General features: G+C 68.1%; 4 protein-coding genes across 4 annotated transcripts in view; 2 read left to right on the top strand and 2 right to left on the bottom strand.

Moving 5' to 3' along the window:
* KLC4 (kinesin light chain 4) overlaps positions 1–3,078 on the bottom strand; it is a 30,791-nt gene extending 27,713 nt beyond the window's left edge. Inside the window, exon 1 of the mRNA XM_054170841.1 lies at positions 3,074–3,078. The gene's annotated coding sequence lies outside the window, so the exon portion shown is untranslated. The remainder of the gene's footprint in view (positions 1–3,073) is intronic.
* On the top strand, positions 1,883–3,562 carry MRPL2 (mitochondrial ribosomal protein L2). The gene is made up of 6 exons (XM_054170866.1): positions 1,883–2,135; positions 2,225–2,366; positions 2,453–2,568; positions 2,682–2,792; positions 3,139–3,212; positions 3,302–3,562. Exons 1-6 carry the CDS (start codon positions 1,895–1,897, stop codon positions 3,512–3,514), a joined length of 897 nt encoding a protein of 298 aa, XP_054026841.1. The 5' UTR covers positions 1,883–1,894; the 3' UTR covers positions 3,515–3,562.
* Positions 3,563–4,195: 633 nt separating this feature from the next.
* Positions 4,196–19,611, top strand: LOC104300936 (cullin-9). Its single transcript, XM_054170809.1, is given in 30 exon segments — positions 4,196–4,353; positions 5,075–5,683; positions 6,443–6,597; positions 7,157–7,678; positions 7,784–7,919; positions 8,997–9,187; positions 9,618–10,011; positions 10,212–10,407; positions 10,667–10,874; positions 10,993–11,186; positions 11,281–11,492; positions 11,625–11,850; positions 12,181–12,286; positions 12,536–12,763; positions 12,882–12,972; positions 13,056–13,227; positions 13,356–13,461; positions 14,453–14,548; positions 14,633–14,808; positions 15,324–15,457; positions 15,537–15,788; positions 16,072–16,178; positions 16,636–16,818; positions 17,148–17,296; positions 17,622–17,914; positions 17,917–18,090; positions 18,199–18,344; positions 18,480–18,597; positions 18,975–19,177; positions 19,257–19,611. Coding segments are annotated over 29 exon segments (6,048 nt in total). The 5' UTR covers positions 4,196–4,353; positions 5,075–5,088; the 3' UTR covers positions 19,542–19,611.
* A 407-nt stretch (positions 19,612–20,018) lies between these two features.
* Positions 20,019–20,711, bottom strand: part of LOC104300935 (phosphofurin acidic cluster sorting protein 2-like) — a 65,684-nt gene continuing 64,991 nt past the window's right edge. Inside the window, exon 25 of the mRNA XM_054170802.1 lies at positions 20,019–20,685. Within this exon, the coding sequence (XP_054026777.1) occupies positions 20,570–20,685 (116 nt within the window). The 3' untranslated portion in view covers positions 20,019–20,569. The remainder of the gene's footprint in view (positions 20,686–20,711) is intronic.

The following is a 20,711-nucleotide window of genomic DNA, read 5'->3' as shown; positions in this document are numbered from 1 at the left end:
CCCCCATGCTGTCCCCACACACTGCCCAAGGCACCCTGCCCCACTTCGGGTTGTTCCTGCTCAGCCATCTGGCCAGTCACCCGGGCCATATATCCATCTAGATCTTGCTCCACCCTACACTCAATCTTATAGATCCATAGAATGGTTTGGGTTGGAAAGTGTCCTTAAAGACCACCTTGTTCCACCCCCACTGCCACAGGCAGGGACACCTTCCACTAGACCAGACTGCCGTGTCCAACCCAGCCTTAAACGCTCCCAGGGAGGGAAGTGTTTGTCCTTCTTGTGGTGAAAGGTTCTGCTTGGTGTCACCCACATCCCCACTGCTGACCCCAGCCCACCCCCCTAAAGCCAAGCAGGTGCAGCTGCAGAGAACCTTCAAGCTGCGCAATCACTACGGCTGTGCCCACAGAAATGCCCAGGTACAGGAAAAGATCGCTGTGAGTCCTACTGTGTCAGCACTGCACAGTACAGAGCTGGACCAGGCACTGCCTGGAAGCTTTCATTCGACCTCTAGATGCTTTACACAGAGAGAGGACAAACGCCGCAGCATCTAACGTAGCTTGCTGCAGCCACCTCACCCACAGTACCATGCAACCTTCAGAGCTCTCTTCAGTGTTTTCTGAGCCTCTGCAGGCATGCCATCCCCAACCCACCTACACCCACCCAAGACAGTGCTTCAGTGGGATTCTTGTCCCGGGTTTCCCCCAAGGAGTAAGGGTCCCAGGAGGGATCCCCAGACATGTTGACGCACAGGCTCTCTCCTGCCTCGTCTCACACCACACTCTTCTCCCCTAAAGCATCTTGCTCCTCTCCCTTCCCTCGTTCTGGAGGGTGAACCTGGCTGGCTACAGGGATACACACAGCTACAACACGGTTAAATAAAAATAAACACAAAACAAATCGCACGAGCTGTCCAGCAGGAGGGCAAACGCATATTATTTAGCTTAGGCTGAAAGCCATTCCTGGCAGGGAAGACACAGCCTAATTATAGAGCACCGAATCCCCCAGTCTGTGCCCACAGCACCCGGGACACAGCCATGACTGGGACTTCAGGCTGGCTCATCCTTGTCACCCACACGGGCCTTTGCCTGCCGCCCCTGGCACAGGCAGCGAGGCACAGCTGGCCCTGTCCGCAGGGAGGCCGAGAGCACAGCACCTCGGGGAGCCGGCGGTGACCGCAGAGCTAAGCGGCTCGCTCTGGGGGCTGGGTCCAGCAGGCCGAAGGGCAACACCCCGCCGGCTCCAAAGTCCGCAGTACCGCCGCCCTTATCGCCGACCTCGCCCGCAGCGCTACTGCAGACCGCCGGCTCCGGGCACGGCGTGCCTAGGGCGGGCACCGCCACCCGCTCCCCCCGGCCACCAGGGCGCGGGGGGCTCCACCGCGGGGGCCCCGCTCCTCTCCCACCGCCTCCGGGAGGCCACCCCGCCCCCGCCCGCCGGGGCCTCCGCATCCCTCGCCATCCGCCGAGCCGAGGCCGTGTCCCCCGCGGCCGTGCGGCTCTGCCCGCACCCCCACCGGAGAGGGCGGCCACCCTCCTCCCTACGGGCCTCCGCTGCGGCGGCGGGAGGCCGGCCGGCCGGTTACCCGACAGGACCCTTCAACAAGGGCAAGGAGACCGGCAGAGAACCGGACCCCGAAACCCTACCGGCAAGCCGCGTCCGCCCAAGCTGCTCGAGGCGAGGTCTCGACGGCCACCGCGACGCAACCGCGGTCGCTGTCCCAGCCCCTGTCGCGGTGCGAGGGCAGGGGGGGCGGGGCGAGGACCCAGCCCGGCACCGCCCTCCCCTCAGCGGCGCAGCCCCCTTGCACCCAACATGGTCGCCCTGGCCGGCGCGGCCCCGCCGCCGCTTCCGCCGGAGTCTCCGCCCCGCCGCTGGCGCCGTGGCCGCAGCCATGGCGGCCTCTCTGTGCCGTGCCTTCGGGTCGCTCCTCCTCTCCGCCCGGCTCCCCGCTCTGCCCCGTGTCCCCGCACCTGCTCCCCTGCCCTGCGTGGCCGGAGCGGCGCTGGCGGCTGCCCGCCGCGGGCTGAACGTCTCGGCGCCGCGCTGCACCACCGACCCCATGTGGAAGTGCCGGGTCAAGTACACGGTGCGGCCCATAGGCATGAAGAAGACGGGCGGTCGCGACCACACAGGTGGGCGGACGGGTGGCCGGCGGCGGACAGAGCCCCGGGGCCGGTGTGGCGGGGACAGACCCGCCTGCAGCTGTCCCTTTGTACCGCAGGCCGCATCCGTGTGCGGGGCATCGGCGGGGGGCACAAGCGGAGGTACCGCATGATTGACTTCCAGCGGCTGCGTTACGAGAAGGGGGCCCCGCCAGAGCCCTTCAGCGAGAAGGTCATCAACGTCCGATACGACCCTTGCAGGCGAGTGCAGGGTACGGGGTCAGCCTCAGCCCCTGGAGGTTGGATCTCTTTTTGAGCCACCCACCCACCGTGGGTTCCCCCTGCAGGTCGGCTGACATCGCTCTAGTGGCCGGGGGCAATCGGAAGCGCTGGATCATTGCCACGGAGAACATGCAGCCAGGGGACATCATCAAGAACTCCTCTCACATTGGCAGGATGGCAGGTGCACCACAGGGCCAGGGGCAGATGTTGCCAGCACGGCCAGGGCAGCTGTGCCAACACTGCCAGGGCCTTACTGGCTGCACCTTGCCTAACTCATCAGCTTCTGTCTTCCAGTGTCAGCCAACGAAGGGGATGCCTACCCACTGGGTGCCCTCCCTGTTGGCACCCTGATCTGCAATCTGGAAAGCCACCCTGGGAAGGGAGCGCAGTACATCCGGGCAGCTGGTGTGTCTCTGGGCAGGGGACCCACTCTTTGTAGCTGGGTTGGGCTTGGCACAGGTAGAGAGGAGGGCAGTGGGGCATGCTCTGGGTACAACATGGAGTTGCTGTTCTCCCTTGTCCCCTTGTTAGGGTGCAAAACATCCCTACAGAAAGGCAGAGGCGGTGGCAGCTCTGCCTCCATCACTTACTAGTGATGCCTTGAGGACTTTTCTTTGGGAAGAAGCACTGTCTGACGGGCAATGGCAGGGTCCTCGGAGAGTTCCTAGTATGGGGACTGTGCTTACCAGAGGATGAGGTACTTTGTACTACTGCTTGAGGTGGCTGTCTCCTTTCCTCTTGCCTGCTGCAGGGACTTGTGGGGTGCTGCTGAGGAAAGTGAACGGGACAGCCATTGTGCAGCTGCCATCCAAGAGGCATATGCAGGTAGAGGAGCCATGCTGTCCCTGAACTGACCACCTGGGCATACAGCTGGGTGTACTCAGGGAGGCCAGCAGCTCTTACCTATCCCCTAGGTGCTGGAGACCTGTGTGGCCACGGTGGGTCGTGTGTCCAATGTTGACCACAACAAGCGGGTGATCGGGAAGGCAGGGCGGAACCGCTGGCTGGGCAAGCGGCCACACACAGGCTTGTGGCATCGTAAAGGTGGCTGGGCTGGGCGCAAGATCAAACCTCTGCCACCCATGAAGAGCTACGTCAACCTGCCACGGATTGCAGCACAAGAGTGATGCCAGGAACTAATAAAGGGTTCTCCATGCCACTGCTGTTGTGTTACTGGTATCTTTTCTGCATGGGTTCTCAGGTACTGCTTGTCCCATGCAACACAGTTGACTGTGTTCAGCTCCTGGTAGAAGTTAGGCAACCAGGAGAGGCGAGTGGGGGCCCATGGTCTGCCTGGGCTTGAACTTGAGGTGGTTGGGGGCAGACAGAGCTCTGCCCAACGGTGCCAAGCCTGACTGTGGGACAGCTGGGTTCTTCCAGCATCCTCTGTTAGAGCAGTGAAGGCAGGAAGGTGGCTGCCGATGAGGGTGACCTGTTGTGCATTTGGGAAGCACAGAGCCTGGCACATCCCAGCCCCGGTAATGCCCTTGCTGCTCCCGAGCTCCCACTAATGCTGCCGACCTGCTGCTGCCTGCTCCCCTCCCCGTCCCGCTCTGCTCTAGTGCACTGCCCACCAAGTGCTACGTCCTACGGCACATCCGTGCCACGTATAGCTCGATCTGTACCCCAGTGCCCAGCTGCCCCCGCTCCACGCTGCCCCGATGCCCCTTTCAGCGGCTGACCCGGGGCAGCCGGCTGGGGACGTGCCGCGGGAGGGCGGGCGAAGGTTGGCCCCGCGCGGCTCCCGTCTGGACCAGACGCGCGCACCACTGGCACGGAAGTGACGCACAAGCGGCGCTGGAGCTCACGCGGCCGGGCACGGTGTGGCGCCGTGGTGAAGAGCAGCGAGCTGGGCATGGGACTGGCCTGGCCTGAACTGACCTGGCGAGCGCCTCGAGCCTGGGGTGGCCCCGGGACTTTCCTTTTTGGGGAGCCCTGCAGGAGGCCTCGGTACCGGAGCCCCGAGGTGAGGGAGCCCGGCTCGCCTGCGACGTTGGGAAGGGGCTATGGCAGCCAGGCAAGACCGGGCAGATACGGGCTGTTCTAGGTCCTCTTGGAGCTTTGGCTTGATCCATGCATAGAAGGCGCTTTATTCCTCCTCCCATGGGGACATGTCTGCACAGGCCTGCTCCCCAGTAACTGTGGTGCCGCTCCACCTGCCTTTAGAATGCCTGTTCCAGGAATCAGGGTGGTCGGGGCACAGGAGACCTGTTCCTGGAATGTTTCCAGTCCCAGCTGGGTGATGTGCAGCAGAGCCCTCCAGCATAGACGTGCTCGGGGCCAGCATGCACACTATCTGGCTTGGGAAGCTCTATCAGTGTACTGCCAGATTCTACAGCTGAGCTTCCTGGGAAAATCTGCCTTTCTTGGGCACTGCTGTCTGTGTTCCTGCCATGACTGCAGCCCATTTAACAGGATCACCGTGTCCTGCTCTGTTCTCATTGCTACATGTATGATGTTTTCTAAGTAGGAAGTGAGCTACACCTCATACCTGCACCTTAGTAGTTTTGCTGTGTCAGAGGCTTAACAGCACTGGCCTTTAGTACAGACAATACAGCAGCATATTTGATTTGTTACACTGCCATGTTACAAGCCCTGTGACCCACAGGATAGTAGATTCCTAGTCATAGCAAAGCCTGTGCCTCATCCACCTCTCCCCAGCTCCTGCTTCCCCTGTGTCTCTGCAGGCACATCTCCTGTCATGGTGAACGAGAGGCACAATGGCAACCTGCTTGTGCAGCTGGGCCCCAGACTGCAGGCCTGCCCGCAGGAGCTGCTGCGGCAGCGGCGGGGCCACGACGGGCAGCCCGAGTACCTGGTCCAGTGGAGCGTGGTCAGCTCGGAGCAGAGAGCAGCGGAAGGAGGCAGCAGCTCCTCCGCAGAGAGCAAGCCAGAGAAGATCTCGCTGTGGATGTCTGCAGAAGAGGTCTGTGCCAGCTGCCCGGCCTTGCTGGGCAAGAAGAAGCCGGCAGGGCCGTGGGTGAAAGAGGAGGAGGCGGCCGGCCCCTCGGCCGCAGACGTGCCCCCGGACGAGGAGTGGCTGCAGGAGATGAAGGCTGATGTCAGGAGCCTGGTGCGGAGAGCCGGCCGGCAGATGGCCGAGGCCGGGGCCCCCGAGGCCTCCGTCCTCAACACCGTCCACGTGCTGAGCGCCTACGCCGGCATCGGCTCGCTGGCAGACGCCTTCAGGGAGGCAGGAGCCCTGGAGCTGCTGCTGAAGATGCTGTGCCACCAGGAGCAGGAGATCCGCCACAGCGCCGGCAAGATGCTGAGGGCCCTGGCTTCGCACGACGCAGGTGGGAGCTGCTGCCGCTCGGCGCCGCTGAGGAAGTGCTGCTGGGCGGCTGGGGGCCAGTCCTGCTGTAGGGGTGGGGTGCCCAGGAAGCAGGCTGGCTGGAGGCTTGTTGACCTCCAGGGGAAGAGTCAGCCTGGAGCTTCCAGGTGGCTTCTGGGTCGTAATCGCCTGGGGTGCTGTAGGCCTTGGGAGCATTTTGCCCTGATGGGTTCCTGGCCCGGGATGCAACTGTTTAGGAGTGTTAAGGGCCATTAGGGGTGAGTGTCCCCTCCAGCAGGGCCCCAGCCTGGGGATCTGAGGTCCCTCAGACTGAGAGGTGCAGCTGTCAGTTTCCTGTTTGCAGGATCAAGCAGTAGCACAGCTGAGCACCCATCCCAGAGGCATCTCTCAGGACACTGCCCCGGGCAGCCACAAGGTTGCTAAGGGTGGAGTGTTCCACAGGACATCTGGCTGTGCCTGTCCTCGGGCCCAGGTCCATGTGGCTCTCCATTTGGGCAGATGTGGGTCTGGTTCAGGTGCAAACTCCACTTTTTGGTTCCCTGGAACCCTGTTCTGGAGTCAGTTCTCCAGGGTTGCTGCTTTAGGGGAATCTTACAGCTTCAGGAGGGGAAAACTGCAGTGGAGCAAAACGGTGCCAGTGCAGATTGATGGTTCTGGGTGACACTGAGCAGCAGAGCTGCTCCTTGCCTGCAGGTCTCTCTCAGACAGGGAGGGTGGTGTGAGGGCTGTCTTTGTGGGACCTGAAGAGTTTCTGTTGCAGGGAGCTGGGCCTATGTCCTGCTCTCCCTGAGCCAGCAGGATGGCATTGAGCAGCACATGGACTTTGAGAGTCGGTACACCTTGCTGGAGCTGTTTGCTGAGACCACCTCCTCTGAGGAGCACTGCATGTCCTTTGAGGGGATTCACCTTCCCCAGGTATCAGCCAGCCCTGCCAGCCTATGGCTTCTAGGAGTCAGGAGAGTTGGGGGCTAAGCTGGTGCCCTTGTTTGGGGCAGGAGGGTCGTCAGCAGTGAGCAGGAGTGCATGTTGGCAGAGCTGGCAGAGGATGCTGGGCTTGGCTTGAGGCTGAGGGGAGGTGGAGAGGTGCATGGAGAACCTTGTCTGTGAGGGAGCTGAGGGTGGGCTGAGAGGTCTCTGCTGCTGCCTGCTGCTCTGTAGCTATGGCGGGAGCCCGTCTGTGGGTGTGCTGGGGTCTGGGGCAGAGCTGAGGGCTGGAGTGGCCCTGCAGGCCAGAACCCGACAGCCCTGCTGCCTGCTGCTCTGTAGCTATGTCGGGAGCCCGTCTGTGGGTGTGCTGGGGTCTGGGGCAGAGCTGAGGGCTGGAGTGGCCCTGCAGGCCAGAACCCGACAGCCCTGCTGCCTGCTGCTCTGTAGCTATGTCGGGAGCCCGTCTGTGGGTGTGCTGGGGTCTGGGGCAGAGCTGAGGGCTGGAGTGGCCCTGCAGGCCAGAACCCGACAGCCCCGCTGGTTGCAGATCCCTGGCAAGCTGCTGTTTGTCCTGGTGAAGCGCTACCTGCGCGTCACCTCTCTGTTGGAGAAGCTCGGCAGCGACACGGAGCAGGGCGGGGAGCAGCGGGACTGCGCCGTGCCGGGCGCGGTGCCGGCGGAGAGCAGCCGAGCGAAGCGGGAGTTCGAGTTCAGCACGGCCATGGGCAACCTGCTGCTGGAGCTGGCGCACGTGATGGGCTGGGACGAGGGCCGGCCGGCGGAGCCCCCGGCCCGGCGGGAGCCGCTGGAGCCCCCCGGCGCGCGCTCCATTTTCCAGCGCGGGGCCGCGTCCCGCGGCGCCGCTCCGGCGGCCGCCGGCGCCCCGCCGCGCGTGCCCGGCGCCCCGCGGCCGCGCTCGGCCTTCCCGGGCCGCGGCGGCTGCGCCGAGCACGTGCGCGCGAGGCTGGCGCGCGGCGCGCGGGTGCGCCTGCTGCAGGACTTGGAGCAGCTGCGCGCGGGCGACGAGGGCCAGTTGCGTCAGAGCGGCGAGAGCGCGCCGCACGTGCAGGTGGCGAGCGCGGGGGGGCGGGGGCTGCCCGGGGGCTCGGCCGCGCGGGAGCCGCGGGGCCGGCCCCGGCGCGGGCTGAGCGCCGCCGCTGGGCTCTCTCCTCAGGTGTACTGGCACGGCCTGGGCCGTACCTCCTGGGTGCACCGGCACATGCTGGAGATCGTCGGCCCTGCGGAGCAGGAGGGGCCGGAGGGGCCGGAGAAGCTGTCCGCTGTGACGTGCGGCCGCAGGGCAGCAGCAGGTGAGCAGCCTGGCAGCTGGGCCTGCCGACTGCCCCCCGGCCCCTCTGCAGCTGCAGCCTGGCACTGCAGCAGGTGAGCAGCCTGGCAGCTGGGCCTGCCGACTGCCCCCCGGCCCCTCTGCAGCTGCAGCCTGGCACTGCAGCAGGTGAGCAGCCTGGCAGCTGGGCCTGCCGACTGCCCCCCGGCCCCTCTGCAGCTGCAGCCTGGCACTGCAGCAGGTGAGCAGCCTGGCAGCTGGGCATGACGGCTTTCCCCTCAGCCCCTCTGCAGCTGCAGCCTGGCACTGCAGCAGGTGAGCAGCCTGGCAGCTGGGCATAATGGCTTTCCCCTCAGCCCCTCTGCAGCTGCAGCCTGGCACTGCAGCAGGTGAGCAGCCTGGCAGCTGGGCATGATGGCTTTCCCCTCAGCCCCTCTGCAGCTGCAGCCTGGCACTGCAGCAGGTGAGCAGCCTGGCAGCTGGGCCTGCCGACTGCCCCCCGGCCCCTCTGCAGCTGCAGCCTGGCACTGCAGCAGGTGAGCAGCCTGGCAGCTGGGCACGACGGCTTTCCCCTCAGCCCCTCTGCAGCTGCAGCCTGGCACTGCAGCAGGTGAGCAGCCTGGCAGCTGGGCATGATGGCTTTCCCCTCAGCCCCTCTGCAGCTGCAGCCTGGCACTGCAGCAGGTGAGCAGCCTGGCAGCTGGGCACGACGGCTTTCCCCTCAGCCCCTCTGCAGCTGCAGCCTGGCCCCGTGGGTGCCGCTGGCACTGGGTGTTTGGGTGCCCCAGGCACAGGGGGAACTGCTGGGGAGCAGCGAGCTGAAGGTGCCCATGAAGGTGCCGGTTCTGAGCGCCCAGAGGGGTCCAAGTGAGGATGGTTGTCCCCATCTCTGCGGCTTCTGGGGTCTCCTGCCAGCATGTTCCCCTTTCTTGGCGCCCTGCTGTCAGCTGCTGTCCCCACAGCAGGCTGTGGGGCAGAGGGCACCTGTTGTGCCCAGCTGGTCTGCAGGAGCCGTCTCCCTGGGGAAGGTGGGGAGTGCAGCAGAGGGTGGGGAAAGGGCAGAGCTGGCAGTGCCCTTCCTTGCTCTGCTCCCCTGCAGCTGCCCGGCCGTTGTTCTGCAAGCCCTCTGGGGGGCTGCACTCCCTGCCTTACCTGAGGGAGCAGCCCAGCAAGGCTGCCGAGGCGCTGAGCCGTGCGGAGTGGTGGGAGCTGCTCTTCTTTGTGAAGAAGCTGGAAGCAGAGGAGCAGAAAGAGATCATCTGCCTCATCCAGCAGCAGCAGGGAGAGCAGGTGTGAGGGCCTGGGCCTGGAGGAAGGAGCTGCTGGCCAGCGTGAGCTGTGCAGGGACAGCCTGGATGGGGCAGAAGCAGGACTGAAACGGGAGGGGGAGAGAGGGGTGGGGAAGGCCTGGGGAGCTGGGCACAGCTAAGGGTCGAGGAGAGCTGTCCCTGGAAGAGTGAGTGAGGGAGTCCCACAAGGTTTGGGCAGGTGAGGCAAGACGGTGGGGGGATTGTGCTGGCTGTGGTGGGTGGGGAGTGCAGGTGGGAGGTCTGGGCCGGTGGTAGTTGGCCTGGGGACGGGGAGGGGAGGGTGGCTCCGGGGAATGGCCCTGGGGGCCTGTGGCGGTGCAGGCTTTGTGTTTGTTCTGGCAGTGGCTGTGGCAAGGGTTATGTGGTGAGTCGTGAGGGTTAACTTGACCTCCTGTGTCCAGCTGTTGGAGGTGGATGAAGAAGCTCTGCTGCAGCTGTCAGTGCCTGCAGAGCTGGCCCAGAAGGTGCTGCAGGAAGTGGAGAAGCGGTGCCAGGGCAGCACTCGGTGTGACCTGCGTAGCTCCCACGTCTACAGCAAATACTTCCTCGGCAGTGGGGCTGAGCAGGCCGGCGCGGGGGGCACCTCGATGTCCTGGGAAGGTGGTGGCTCTGGGAGCCTTGTGCCTGAAGCCAGGGCGGCCCAGGCAGCAGAGAGCCTCTGTGCAGCAAAGGAGAACCTTTCTGCAGGCACGGCGCCGCCGCGAGCCCCTGCTGCAGCAACCAAGGGGGATGCCCAGCTGTTCAGCGAGCTCCTGGAGAGGGAAGGGCTGCTCTTGCCAGAGGTGACCGAGGAGCAGAGCAGAGGTAATCACCTGCTGGGTGCTGGATGGTGCCCCCAGGGTGGCAGAGGTGGCTGTGCCAGCTGAGCGGAGGAAGACCCTGGGCAGGGCACAGGAGGCCAGGTGCCCCGAGGCTGCCTGGGCAGGGTCTGCGGGTGCCTGGCAGCCCGGGAGTTGCCGGAGGTGTCGCTGCCTCCCTGAGTGCCTTTGCCTCCCTCCCAGCAGCGCTGGGCAGCTGCAGCGGGGCGAGTGCCAGGGCCGCGCTGGCCCAGGTGGCAGCCATGGTGGAGGTGCTGGAGAGCAGCAGGCCGGAGATGGGGCTGTGCTTGGCTGGGCTCAAGCACATCCTGAAGTTTCTGGAGGAGGAGCCTGAGCAGCAAGCGGGCCAAGTCCAGGATGGGCCGGAGAGCAGGAGTGTGGGGTGAGGCGCGGGGGGCTGCGCAGCCCTCCTGCCGGCTGGGCAGGGCTGTGGCTGCAGGGCCGGCTGTGGGAGCGTGGGAGGTGGCCGTGTGAAGGCCTGCGTGTCCCTGCAGGGTGGGGAGGGGGAGAGGTGGCTCTGGAGTCCCTCCGTGCCGGGCAGGCCGCGTGCCGGGCGAGGAGGGGGCGTCTGGCGGGGGCCGAGGTGCCGCCGTGCCGGGGGCAGCGCTCGGGGCGGTGCCGAGGCGTCCTTTGGCGTGCAGGGAGCGGCTGGTGAAGGCGGCGGTGGAGCTGCTGAGCGGCGAGGCGGCGGAGAAGGCCCCGGCGGTGGCGACGCTGCGGCTGCTGGCCCTGCTGCTGGCCGGGCACGACTGGAGGGTGGCGTTTGCCACGGAGGGCGGCGTGCGAGCCGTGCTGGCCTGCATGCGGCGGCACGGCTCCTCCGCCCTGGTGCAGCAGGCGGGCCTGGCGGTGAGCGCGGCGCAGGGGCGGCTGAGCCGAGCGCGGGGCGGGCTGGCCCGGGCCGGGGAGCTGCCCGCTGCCCTCCCTGCCGGCGCTGCCGCCCTGCTGACGGCTCGTGCCCTCGCAGGCCCTGAAGGTGCTGGTGGGAGCCGAGGCTGTGAGCCCCGGAGCGGCTGGCGGGAAGGCCTCTGCCCTGAGCCACGCCGACGCCCAGGTGATGCGGGAGGTCTTTGCCAGCATCGGCTCCGCCTGCGGCGAGAGCTCGGCCAGCCTGCTGAGCGCCATCCCTGCTGCCATCAGCACCATGCAGAGGGTGCCAGGGTAGGGGCCGGGTGAGGCCGGGGGGCGGGCGAGAGAGGGCGCGGGGGGGCTCCGTGCTCGGGTGAGGCCGGCGGCCCCACGGCTGTCCCCGCAGGGGCTCCTCGGGGGTGCGCAACGGCTTGGCGGTGGTGAAGATGCTGCTGGAGAAGCACCGGGGCCTGGCGGAGCAGCTGGTGAGCTGCGACCTCCCCAGGGTGCTGCAGAGCTGCTGGGAGCAGGGGCAGAGCAGCGACTGCCCCCAGGCAGCGCTGGCCCTCAGCGTGGTCAACAGCCTGGCGGAGCACCGGCTGCCCCTGGGCAGGGCAGGTAGCGTGTCCCCCCCCCGTGCCACCCCCGCGGGGGCGCGGCGGCCTCTGCCTCGCCTGCAAGGGCAGAGCGCCCTGCCGGCAGCCGCGGAGCCGGCGCCTGGGCTGGGCCCACGTGTCCTTGTCGCGGCAGGCAGAGAGGCCCCGCTGGAGCTGGGGGACGTGCGGATGCTGCTGGGGGACCCGGGGGCCGGCGTCCTGTCGAAGGAGGTGGTGGTGGCCCTGGAGCGGCAGCTGAGCGCCGCCCTCCCCTCCGGCCAGGAGTCGCCGCTGCTGCAGGACCGCAGAAGCTTCAGGCTGCTGCTGCGCAGCCTTGAGCTGCTGGGAGCAGAGAAGGCTGTGAGCCTGAGTGTCCTCAGGTGGGTCCAGAGGGGGCTGAGGAGGGTCTGGCTCCTCCGCGGCGTGGGGGTGAGAGCTGGGGGGGTGCTGGGGGCAGGTGGTGTGCGTCTGGGGTGCCGCTGGGGCTGTTCTCAGCAGGGCAGGTGCACCTCAGCGGCACTTGTGTGGGTGCTGCCTGGGGCGTCCTGTGGGGCTGGAGCAGCCCCTGCCTGGGTGCTGGGGGTGCCCGGGGAGCCTTGGCTGCCGTTGGTGTGTGGGGTGCCAGGCGTTCGGGTGGGAGAGGGCGGCAGGGCTGGCTCTGGCGCCGTGCCCTGCGTGCCCCCTCCTGAGCGGGCCCCTCTGTGACTCAGGATCCTGAAGAAGCTGCTGGCCGGTTACCAGGAGGACGCGCTGCCGTGGCACGAGTGTGTGGAGCCCTGTTTGTCCTCCCTGAGTGCCCACAGCAGTGACCAGGAGGTGAGGGGGCTCAGGACGGCCCCGAGGCGGCGGTGGCTTTGCTTGGCTGTGCCACACGTCGGCCAGGCCCGGTGCCGGTGCCCGGGTCCCTGCCCGCGGCAGCCTGGCCTCGCTGTGGGCAGGGCAGGGGAGAGGCAGGGAGCAGCTGTCCCGGTGCCAGCGGCCGGTGCGGGCACCGGCACGGAGTCGGGGCAGAGGGGAGGCAGCCGCGGCTCCCTGGGCGGCTGCTGAGGGCTGCTTGCTCGCCAGGTGCTGCAGGAGGCGGTTGGCTTCCTGCACGGCCTGGCCAGCGCCAGCAAGGACTGCGCGGTGGTGATGTGCGGCGTGGGCACCCAGCCGGCCCTGAGCCAAGCCCTGGCCAAGCACGGCTCGGTGCCGGCGCTGGCGCCGGCCCTGCTGGCCCTGCTGGCCGCCTGCGAGCGGCAGGCCGCGCTGTGCCGGCGGCTGACCGCCGGCATCCTGAGCGGCTGCATGCAGGTGAGCCTGGGGAGGCTGCGGGGCTCGGGGCCGCCCAGGGGCAGCCTCTGCGCCTCGCCTGCGGCGGGGAGGGGAGGAGGAGGCCGAGCCCCGGGCGAGAGCCTCTCCCCCCCCGCAGCTGGTGCTGGGGCAGATTGAGGAGCACCGCCGGAGCCGGCAGCCCCTCGGCATCCCCTTCCTCGACGTCTTTCTGCGCCGCCTGTGCCGAGGTGAGCGCAGGGAGCGGGGCCGGAGCCCTGCGGCCGCCGGGCGCCGTGGCGGCGGCTGGAGGCCTCCCGCGCTCTGCCCGCAGGCTCCAGCGTGGAGGTGAAGGAGGAGAAGTGCTGGGAGAAGGTGGAGGTCTCCTCCAACCCTCACCGCGCCGGCAAGCTGACGGACAGGAACCCCAAGACCTACTGGGAGTCCAACGGCAGCGCCGGCAGCCACTTCATCACCGTCCACATGCAGCGGGGGGTGGTGATCAGGTGGGGCCGGGCCGGGGGTCTGGGAGGGCTGCGTGGGAAGGAGAGGGCTGCGGGGAGCTGCGGGAGCCCCGCCCCGGCGGTCTCCGGCCCGGGGGGCTGCGGGCAGCAGCCTGTGTGCCGTGCTGCAGGGAGATGAGCATGCTGGTGGCCAGCGAGGACTCCAGCTACATGCCCGCTCGAGTGGTGGTGCTGGGGGGAGACAGCCCTGCCACCATCAGAACCGAGCTCAACTCGGTGAGTCTCGGGGGGCCCTGTGCCCCTGGGGCCTGGGGGAGCAGTGGGAGGAGCCCTGGTGTGTCTGTGAAGGCCTGGCCGTGGTGTGGGGCCCTGGGAGGTGCCCCCCAGGGAGGGGAGGATGGCAGCAGCTGTGCTACAGGAGCCTGCTGGCAGGAGGCATGGGGTGCTGGAGGTGTCACTGAGCCTGCTGGCAGGAGGCATGGGGTGCTGGAGGTGTCACTGAGCCTGCTGGCAGGAGGCATGGGGTGCTGGAGGTGTCACTGAGCCTGCTGGCAGGAGGCATGGGGTGCTGGGGGTGCCACTGAGCCTGCTGGCAGGAGGCATGGGGTGCTGGAGGTGCCACTGAGCCTGCTGGCAGGAGGCATGGGGTGCTGGAGGTGCCACTGAGCCTGCTGGCAGGAGGCATGGGGTGCTGGAGGTGCCACTGAGCCTGCTGGCAGGAGGCATGGGGTGCTGGAGGTGCCGCAGAGCCTGCTGGCAGGAGGCATGGGGTGCTGGAGGTGCCACTGAGCCTGCTGGCAGGAGGCATGGGGTGCTGGAGGTGCCACTGAGCCTGCTGGCAGGAGGCATGGGGTGCTGGAGGTGCTGCAGAGCCTGCTGGCAGGAGGCATGGGGTGCTGGAGGTGCTGCAGAGCCTGCTGGCAGGAGGCATGGGGTGCTGGAGGTGCCACTGAGCCTGCTGGCAGGAGGCATGGGGTGCTGGAGGTGCCGCAGAGCCTGCTGGCAGGAGGCATGGGGTGCTGGCGGTGCCACTGAGCCTGCTGGCAGGAGGCATGGGGTGCTGGAGGTGCTGCAGAGCCTGCTGGCAGGAGGCATGGGGTGCTGGAGGTGCCGCAGAGCCTGCTGGCAGGAGGCATGGGGTGCTGGGGGTGCCCTGTGGCTGTGTGGGGGCTGCTGGGGGGCACAGAGGTTTCAGGAGGCCGTGGCAGGCCTGGGCACCGTGCGGGTGGCTGGCGCCGGCCGGGGGCTGAGGGCTCTGTGCCCGCAGGTGACCGTCCTGCCCTCGGCCAGCAGAGTGACCCTGCTGCAGAACATGACCCAGTTCTGGCCTGTCATCCAGGTGCAGGTGAAGCGGTGCCAGCAGGTAGGGAGCGGAGGCCGGGCAGGGAGCCGGCGCCCGGGGTGCCGGGGCCGTGCCCCGGGAGCTGAGGGCGGCGCTGTCCCCTAGGGTGGCATTGACACTCGCGTGCGTGGCATCGAGGTGCTGGGGCCCAAGCCCACCCTCTGGCCCGTCTTCAGGGAGCAGCTGTGCCGCCGGACGTTCCTCTGCTGCAGCGCGCTGGCTCGTGCCTGGTGCCAGGAGATCAGCCGGGACCGGGGCCGGCTGCTGCAGCTCTCCGGCAAGTGAGTTGTCTGCGGGCGGTGCCCGTCGCCCGCTCTGTGTGCCGGGGCCTGGGGGCACGGCGCTGGCAGCCTGGCAGGGGGGCACTGGCAGCCTGGCAGGGGGGCGCTGGCAGCCTGGCAGGGGGGCGCTGGCAGCCTGGCAGGGGGGCGCAGGCTCAGGAGAGGAGCGGCCGTGTCCCACCCGGGCAGGGAGGGCTCTTGCACCGCCCTGGTGACCGCGAGCGGCAGGGGGCCGGGGCCGCCTCGGAGTCCCCCGGGGTTGGGCTGGGCACGTGGGCACAGCTAAGCCAGCAGAGGTGCCCCAGGGCAGCTGGCACATCCTGACCGGGCAGAGGTCAGTTGGGTCCAGGGAGTCTCGCGGCCACAGGCTGCTGGGCACGAGTGGGGCTGCAGAGCCCTGGTACCTGGCGGGGGGCAGGGCAGGGAGGGCTGCCAGGCTCTGCCCTCCTGGGGCGGTCTCCCTGGCGGGCAGCAGATGCCCTGTGGCACTGTGGGCTGCCCGCTGGCCCTTGCAGGCTGAACCGAGCGCTGCAGCACGAGCAGGGCTTTGCTGAGCGCTTCCTTCCTGACGCTGAGGTGGCCCAGGCCTTGGGCAGGACGTGCTGGGAGGCCCTGGTGACCCCCTTGGTGCAGAGCATCACCAGCCCAGGTACCCTGCTCTCTCCCGTGCCCGGCTGCGCCGTGCCCTGGGCAGAGACTCCCTGCTCAGAGTCTCTTTGGCCTTGCAGAGCCCAATGGCAGCAGCCCCCTGGCCTGGCTGCTGAGCGAGTACCTGGAGAGCCAGGAGTGGCCCCAGCCTGCCCCCAGCGGCGGTGCCCCCAGCGGCGGTGCCCCCAGCGGCGGTGCCCCCAGCGGCGGTGCCCCCAGCCGCGGTGCCCCCAGCCGCGGTGCCACCTTCGGGCCCCGCGTGCGGCGCCTGACCCAGCTCCTGGTGCACGTGGACCCAGACTGCCCAGAGCCGGAGCAGGCCAAAGCAGCTGGTGAGTGAGGAGCAGCTGGTGAGTGAGGAGCTGCTTCCCCCTGGGCCTTGCAGGGCAGGGCTCCAGAGTGCCAGGCTGCAGCTGTGGGCATCTGCTGGGAAGCTCTGGGGATGGCCTTGTGGCACAGGAGGCTCCTGAGCCCTGCGGGGAGGGCTCCTGGCCGTTCCCCCCCAGTGGCCAAGCCCCTCTGGCATCCCTCTGCCCCCCAGGAAGAGGCTGCTGCTGGTCAGCGCGTGGGGGCTCCCCAGAGAGCCCTGCTGAGCCCAGGGTTGTCTCTTGTCAGGTGGGAAGGAAGGAAAGGACAAGGAGGTGGCTGCCAAGGCGGCAGTGAAGAGGTCAGGCAGCCTGTGGGGCATCTCCCAGTGCTGGCAGGGCGTGGTGCAGCAGCAGGTAGAGCTTGGGGGGCTGGAGGGGGTGTGTGTAAGACCCTGCGCTGGGTGGGCTCAGTTGGGAGTGGGGAGCGTGGCCTGGCAGTGCCCTGGGAGGGTGGGGAGGCCATGGGGCTGTACTTAGCCTCTGTGGGGCCCAGAGGGGTGTGGGGACAGCCCTGCTGCCCTCAGCACCCTGGCAGTGCTGCAGCATCAGGCTGGTGCTACAGCCAGGTCGGTGCTGCAGGCCAGGGCACAGGAGCTGTGTTGGGCTCCTTCATTCCTGCTGGGCAGCTGCTGTGCTTCTGCCCAGGCCCCGTCCAGCCCTTGGGGCTCCGCTCCTGCCCGCTTGCCCCGGCAGCAGTGGGGCCTCCGCTCGGCCCCGGGCCCTGGGCTTTGGCAGGGTGAGGCCGGGGCCGTGGAGGGGCCAGAGGCAGGTCCTGCCCCGGAGCCGAGCCCTGCCGTGCTGTGTCCTGCAGGTGCAGCGGTTCCTGGAGCTGGCAGGGCAGGCGCCAGACCTGGTGGAGCGCTACTGCCAGCTGTACCAGCGCCTGCGCCGTGCCACGGAGGAGCTCTTTGGGCAGCAGGGCTCCTTCCTGCTGGCCCTGGGCCAGGGCTTTGCAGGGGCTTTGGTGCAGCTGCCCTTCCGTGCTGCCCTGCACGTGAGTTGGGGGAGCGTGGCCCCGGGGCCCTGGCCTCACTGGCCCGGGTGCAGGCTGCAGAGGGTGCCCTGGCCAAGGGCCTGGGTGGATCTCCAGGCTCCCCCCGCAGAACCCTGCCCCGTTGGCGGCCCTGGGCAGCGCCCGGCTGCGGGCACATCGCTTGGCACAGCGTGGCCCTGCTGCACTTCTGCCGTGGGCTGGTGCCCGCTTCCCTCGGGGCTTCCAGCTGCTTCCCTCGGGGCTGTGCCTGCAGCCCTGTTGGTGGCCGCCCCGCCGCAGCCGGCCCCGCTGCAGCCGGCCCCGCTGCAGCCGGCCCTGTCCCCCTGCAGGTCAGTGAGCAGTTTGCCTGCTACCTGGATGGGCAAGTCCAGGAGCTGTGCGGGGCTGCCGGCAGCGTGGGGCCACTGCAGCAGATCCTGGAGCCCTTCGTGGCTGTCAGCGGCCTGGAGCTCGCCCACACCTTTGAGCACTTCTACCGGTGAGGGGCGCTGTGGCCGTGCCCGGGGGCCCTGGCAGGGGGGCCTGGCGGGGGGGCCTGGCAGGGTGTCGCCGAGGCTGTGGCAGAGCCCGAGCGTGGCGGCGGTGCTCCTGCTGGGCCTCTCCCGGTGCCGGTGTGTGGAGGGAAAGGCTGCCAGGGCCCGCGGGCAGTGCCAGGCTGCAGGGGCAGGGTCCCCGCCGGTGCCAGGGAGGGGGGCTGGGCGCTGCCGGGCCCACGGGGCCGGGCCGGAGCCGGGGCCGTCTGCGTGCTGGCGAGGGGCTGGGGGCCCAGGCAGCCCCTGACCCGGCGCCGGTGGCTGTGGCAGGCACTACCTGGGGGACCGACTCCTGGCACAAGAGCCCTCGTGGCTGGAAGCAGCCATCGTGGAGCAGCTTGGGCTGTGCTTCCCCAGCCGCTTCCCCCAGCAGATGCTGAGCAACTTGGCCCAGTCGGAGGAGCTGCATCAGCAGTTTCGCCTCTTCCAGCTGCAGGAGCAGGACAGGCAGCTGCTGGAGCTGGCCTCGGGCCCGGAGGAGGTGAGCCTGCTGGGGGGGGAGCCGGGGGCCGCTGGGCCGCCCGGCAGCGGCCCCGGGGCCCGTCCTGAGCCCCCCGGTCTCCGTGTGCCCAGGGCCCGGGGCCGGCCTCGCCGGCAGCTGTGCCAGAGGTGAAGGTGCTGACTCTGTCGCCGCGCTGCTGGCCCGTGTCCCCCCTCTGCTACATGGACGACCCAGGGAGGTTCTTCTCGGCGGCGCTGAGCTCCCCCCTGGAGCAGTTTGCCTCCTTCTGCAGGCGCAGTGAGTGTCGTGGGCCAGGCCCTCCCGGCGGCCGGGCCGGGGTGCCGGGGTGCCGGGGGGTGCCCGGCGAGGCTGCCGCGGCCCCGGCACCCAGGCTGTCTCTGGCAGGCCAGGCCTGGCTGGGCTGGGAGTGCACCAAGCCCCGGCGGCTGCAGTGGACGTGGCTGGGCCACGCCGAAGTGCGGTTCGGAGCCTGCCTGCTCCGGGTGTCCACGCTGCAGATGTACATCCTGCTGTGCTTCAACGGTGCCCAGGTGGGGGCTGGGGCCAGGGCGGGGGGAGGGAGGCAGCCGGCGTGCAGCGGGGCCGGGGGTCCCTCCTGGGCGGCACCTGGGGCCCCGGCCCCTGGGCCCCGGCCGGCCATTGCCCTCCTGCGCTGCTCCTGGCAGGAGGTGGCTGTGGAGAGCCTGCTGCAGGCCACGGGGCTCCCTGCTGACCTGCTGCACCATGCCCTGGCACCGCTGACCCGCAGCGAGGGCATCCTGGTGGGCAGCTGCACGCCAGGAGGTGAGCGTGGGGCTGGGGCAGCTCTGGGGAGGTGCTGGGCTGAGCCCTGAGCCGGGGCTGGAGCTTGCAGGGGAGGCCAGGGGCTGGGCTGGGTCTGGCCCCAGGGGTGGTCAGCGTGCAGGTGTGTGTGGGGAGAGCTGAGGCCACCTGTGGGGCTGTGGGGGGGGTGTTGGGCGGGCTGGGGTGCAGCAGCTGGGCAGCGGGGCCAGGGCTGTGTGTGTGGCTGCTGCCCAGGGCCACGTGTTGGGGCAGGGCCGGGGCTGCCACCTGTGGGGGCAGCTCTTGGGAGGCCCAGGCTTGGGTCCAGGAGCCGCAGGAGGCCTGGGGCTCCTTCAGGGCCCGGCTGAGGGCTTGGCTGAGCCCGGGCTGGGTGCTAGCTCCAGGTGTGCTGCGGCTGAACCCAGAGGCCCTGGCCCATGCCTCTGGCCCCCACCTGAGGCTGCTGCCCCAGCAGAGGTACCTGAGGTCAGAGGGGGCTGATCCCAGCGTCCTGGAAAGGAAGAGGAACGTCCTCTGCTGCCTCATCACTCGCATCCTCAAGGTGGAGAAGCAGCTCCACATCGACAACCTGGTGTTCAGGGTATGGAGGGCTCGGGGGGCAGAGAGGGGCTGCCGAGCGCCGCAGCGCGCCGCAGCGTGGGGCTCCTTGGCTGCCGCAGGTGACCGCTGCCTGTCAGAAGGGGGAGCTGGGGCCGGGGCTGCAGTTCCTGAGCTTCTGCTGCCACAGTGTGGATGTGCTGTCCTGTATCCTGCACCTGCTGAAGCAGGGCTACATCCGGCGCCAGGAGGAGAGGCCTCACGTCTTGGAGTACATCTCTGCAGAGCCTACAACCCCCCCAGCCTCCCAGCTCCAGCCTCAACCTGCCTTCCAGACTGTAGAGATCAAGACAGCAGCAAGCCTGGCCTGTGCTGAAAGGAGAGAGACTTTTTCCACTTTCAGGTAGAGGAGGACCTGGCTGGGCTAGGAGGACACAGGCTGAGCCCTCCAGCCTGTCTGTTCCCGAGCACTGGTGGGGTTTGGCTTCAATAAATGAGCCAAGCTCCACCCCGGCCCAGTTTGAGGCCTGCTGGGAGGCATCAGCTGGCCCCTGGCTGAGAGGCTGCCAGGTCACAGCACTGGTTTCTGGGCACAGGCAAGCGCCTCCTGCCCACACTGTTGGTGTGCCAGGTGTGCTGGGCCCTGGGCTGAGGCAGGACACAGAGCACAGCCCCAGCTCTGCTCTACTGGTACCAGCATTAATTTATTAAAATTAATCCTGAAAGGTAACCGTACAATAAAGTTAAAAAAAATAGAATCTTGTAAAAAAAAAGAAAAAGAACCAAAACAACCAAAAAACATAACCACCAAAAGCCCCACAGGTGCTCTGCATGGCACACCTCCAGCTGGCAGCACCACGGGACCACGGGGCAGGGCTGTTGGGGAAGGGGAGATGGGGGCGGGGGGGGCTGGCCCAAGCAGAGCTACGCCAGCCTCGGCAGCAGAGCTGCAGCAGGGACTAGAAAAGCTGCCAAGGCTCAGCCCTGCAGGACAGGGCCAGGCACAGCAGCAGGAGGCTGGCAGTGGAGCTGGCGTGGGGCGGCACAGAACCGGCGGGCCCTGCGCGACACCTGCCCCCCAGGAGCAATCCCGTTGGCTCCAGCGCTGGGGAACCTGCGCGAGCCCAGCCCAGCTGGGGCTCCCGCTGGCTGGGGAGCTGGCCTGGCAGCCCAGAGCTGGTGCCAACCCTCGTCCCAGGCTGCTGTTGGGGGTCAGGGGTGGCAAATGGCATGGTACCCTGGCTGATGTTGGAGGGTGCACGGACCCGGTCTCGCTGGCCTCACCTCCACGGGTCTTGGCCCACAGGGAGCGGTGCGGGTGTGAGATCTGCCTCTGCAGAGCGGGCGTGGGCTGGGCCGCAGAAGAGAGGGGATGAGCAAGTCCATCTCCATCTCCCCATCTCCTCCTGCAACCCTCTGCAGCTGCCCCTGCGTCTCACACGCTCTTCGAGTAGCCAAAGATGCCCACAGGGAGGTACTTGACGTGCGTTGGCCACTGTGCTGCCAGCTGGAAAAACTTCACATCGTTCCACTCCACCCCATCTATGGAGACTGAGAGGAGAGGCTGCAGTGAAGCA

The sequence above is a fragment of the Dryobates pubescens genome, chromosome 2 (assembly GCF_014839835.1).
Source record: "Dryobates pubescens isolate bDryPub1 chromosome 2, bDryPub1.pri, whole genome shotgun sequence".
Classification (NCBI taxonomy): domain Eukaryota; kingdom Metazoa; phylum Chordata; class Aves; order Piciformes; family Picidae; genus Dryobates; species Dryobates pubescens.
Note: the sequence above shows the minus strand (reverse complement) of the source record. Positions and strands in the feature narration are given on the sequence as shown.

Excerpts from the sequence above, each read along its gene's own strand:
- MRPL2 (XM_054170866.1), top strand. The coding sequence starts at position 1,895 with ATGGCGGCCTCTCTGTGCCGTGCCTTCGGGTCGCTCCTCCTCTCCGCC. Across the intron at positions 2,136-2,224 it reads GGGCGGTCGCGACCACACAG|GCCGCATCCGTGTGCGGGGC; the intron begins GTGGGCGGACGG and ends TTTGTACCGCAG. Across the intron at positions 2,367-2,452 it reads GTCCGATACGACCCTTGCAG|GTCGGCTGACATCGCTCTAG; the intron begins GCGAGTGCAGGG and ends TTCCCCCTGCAG.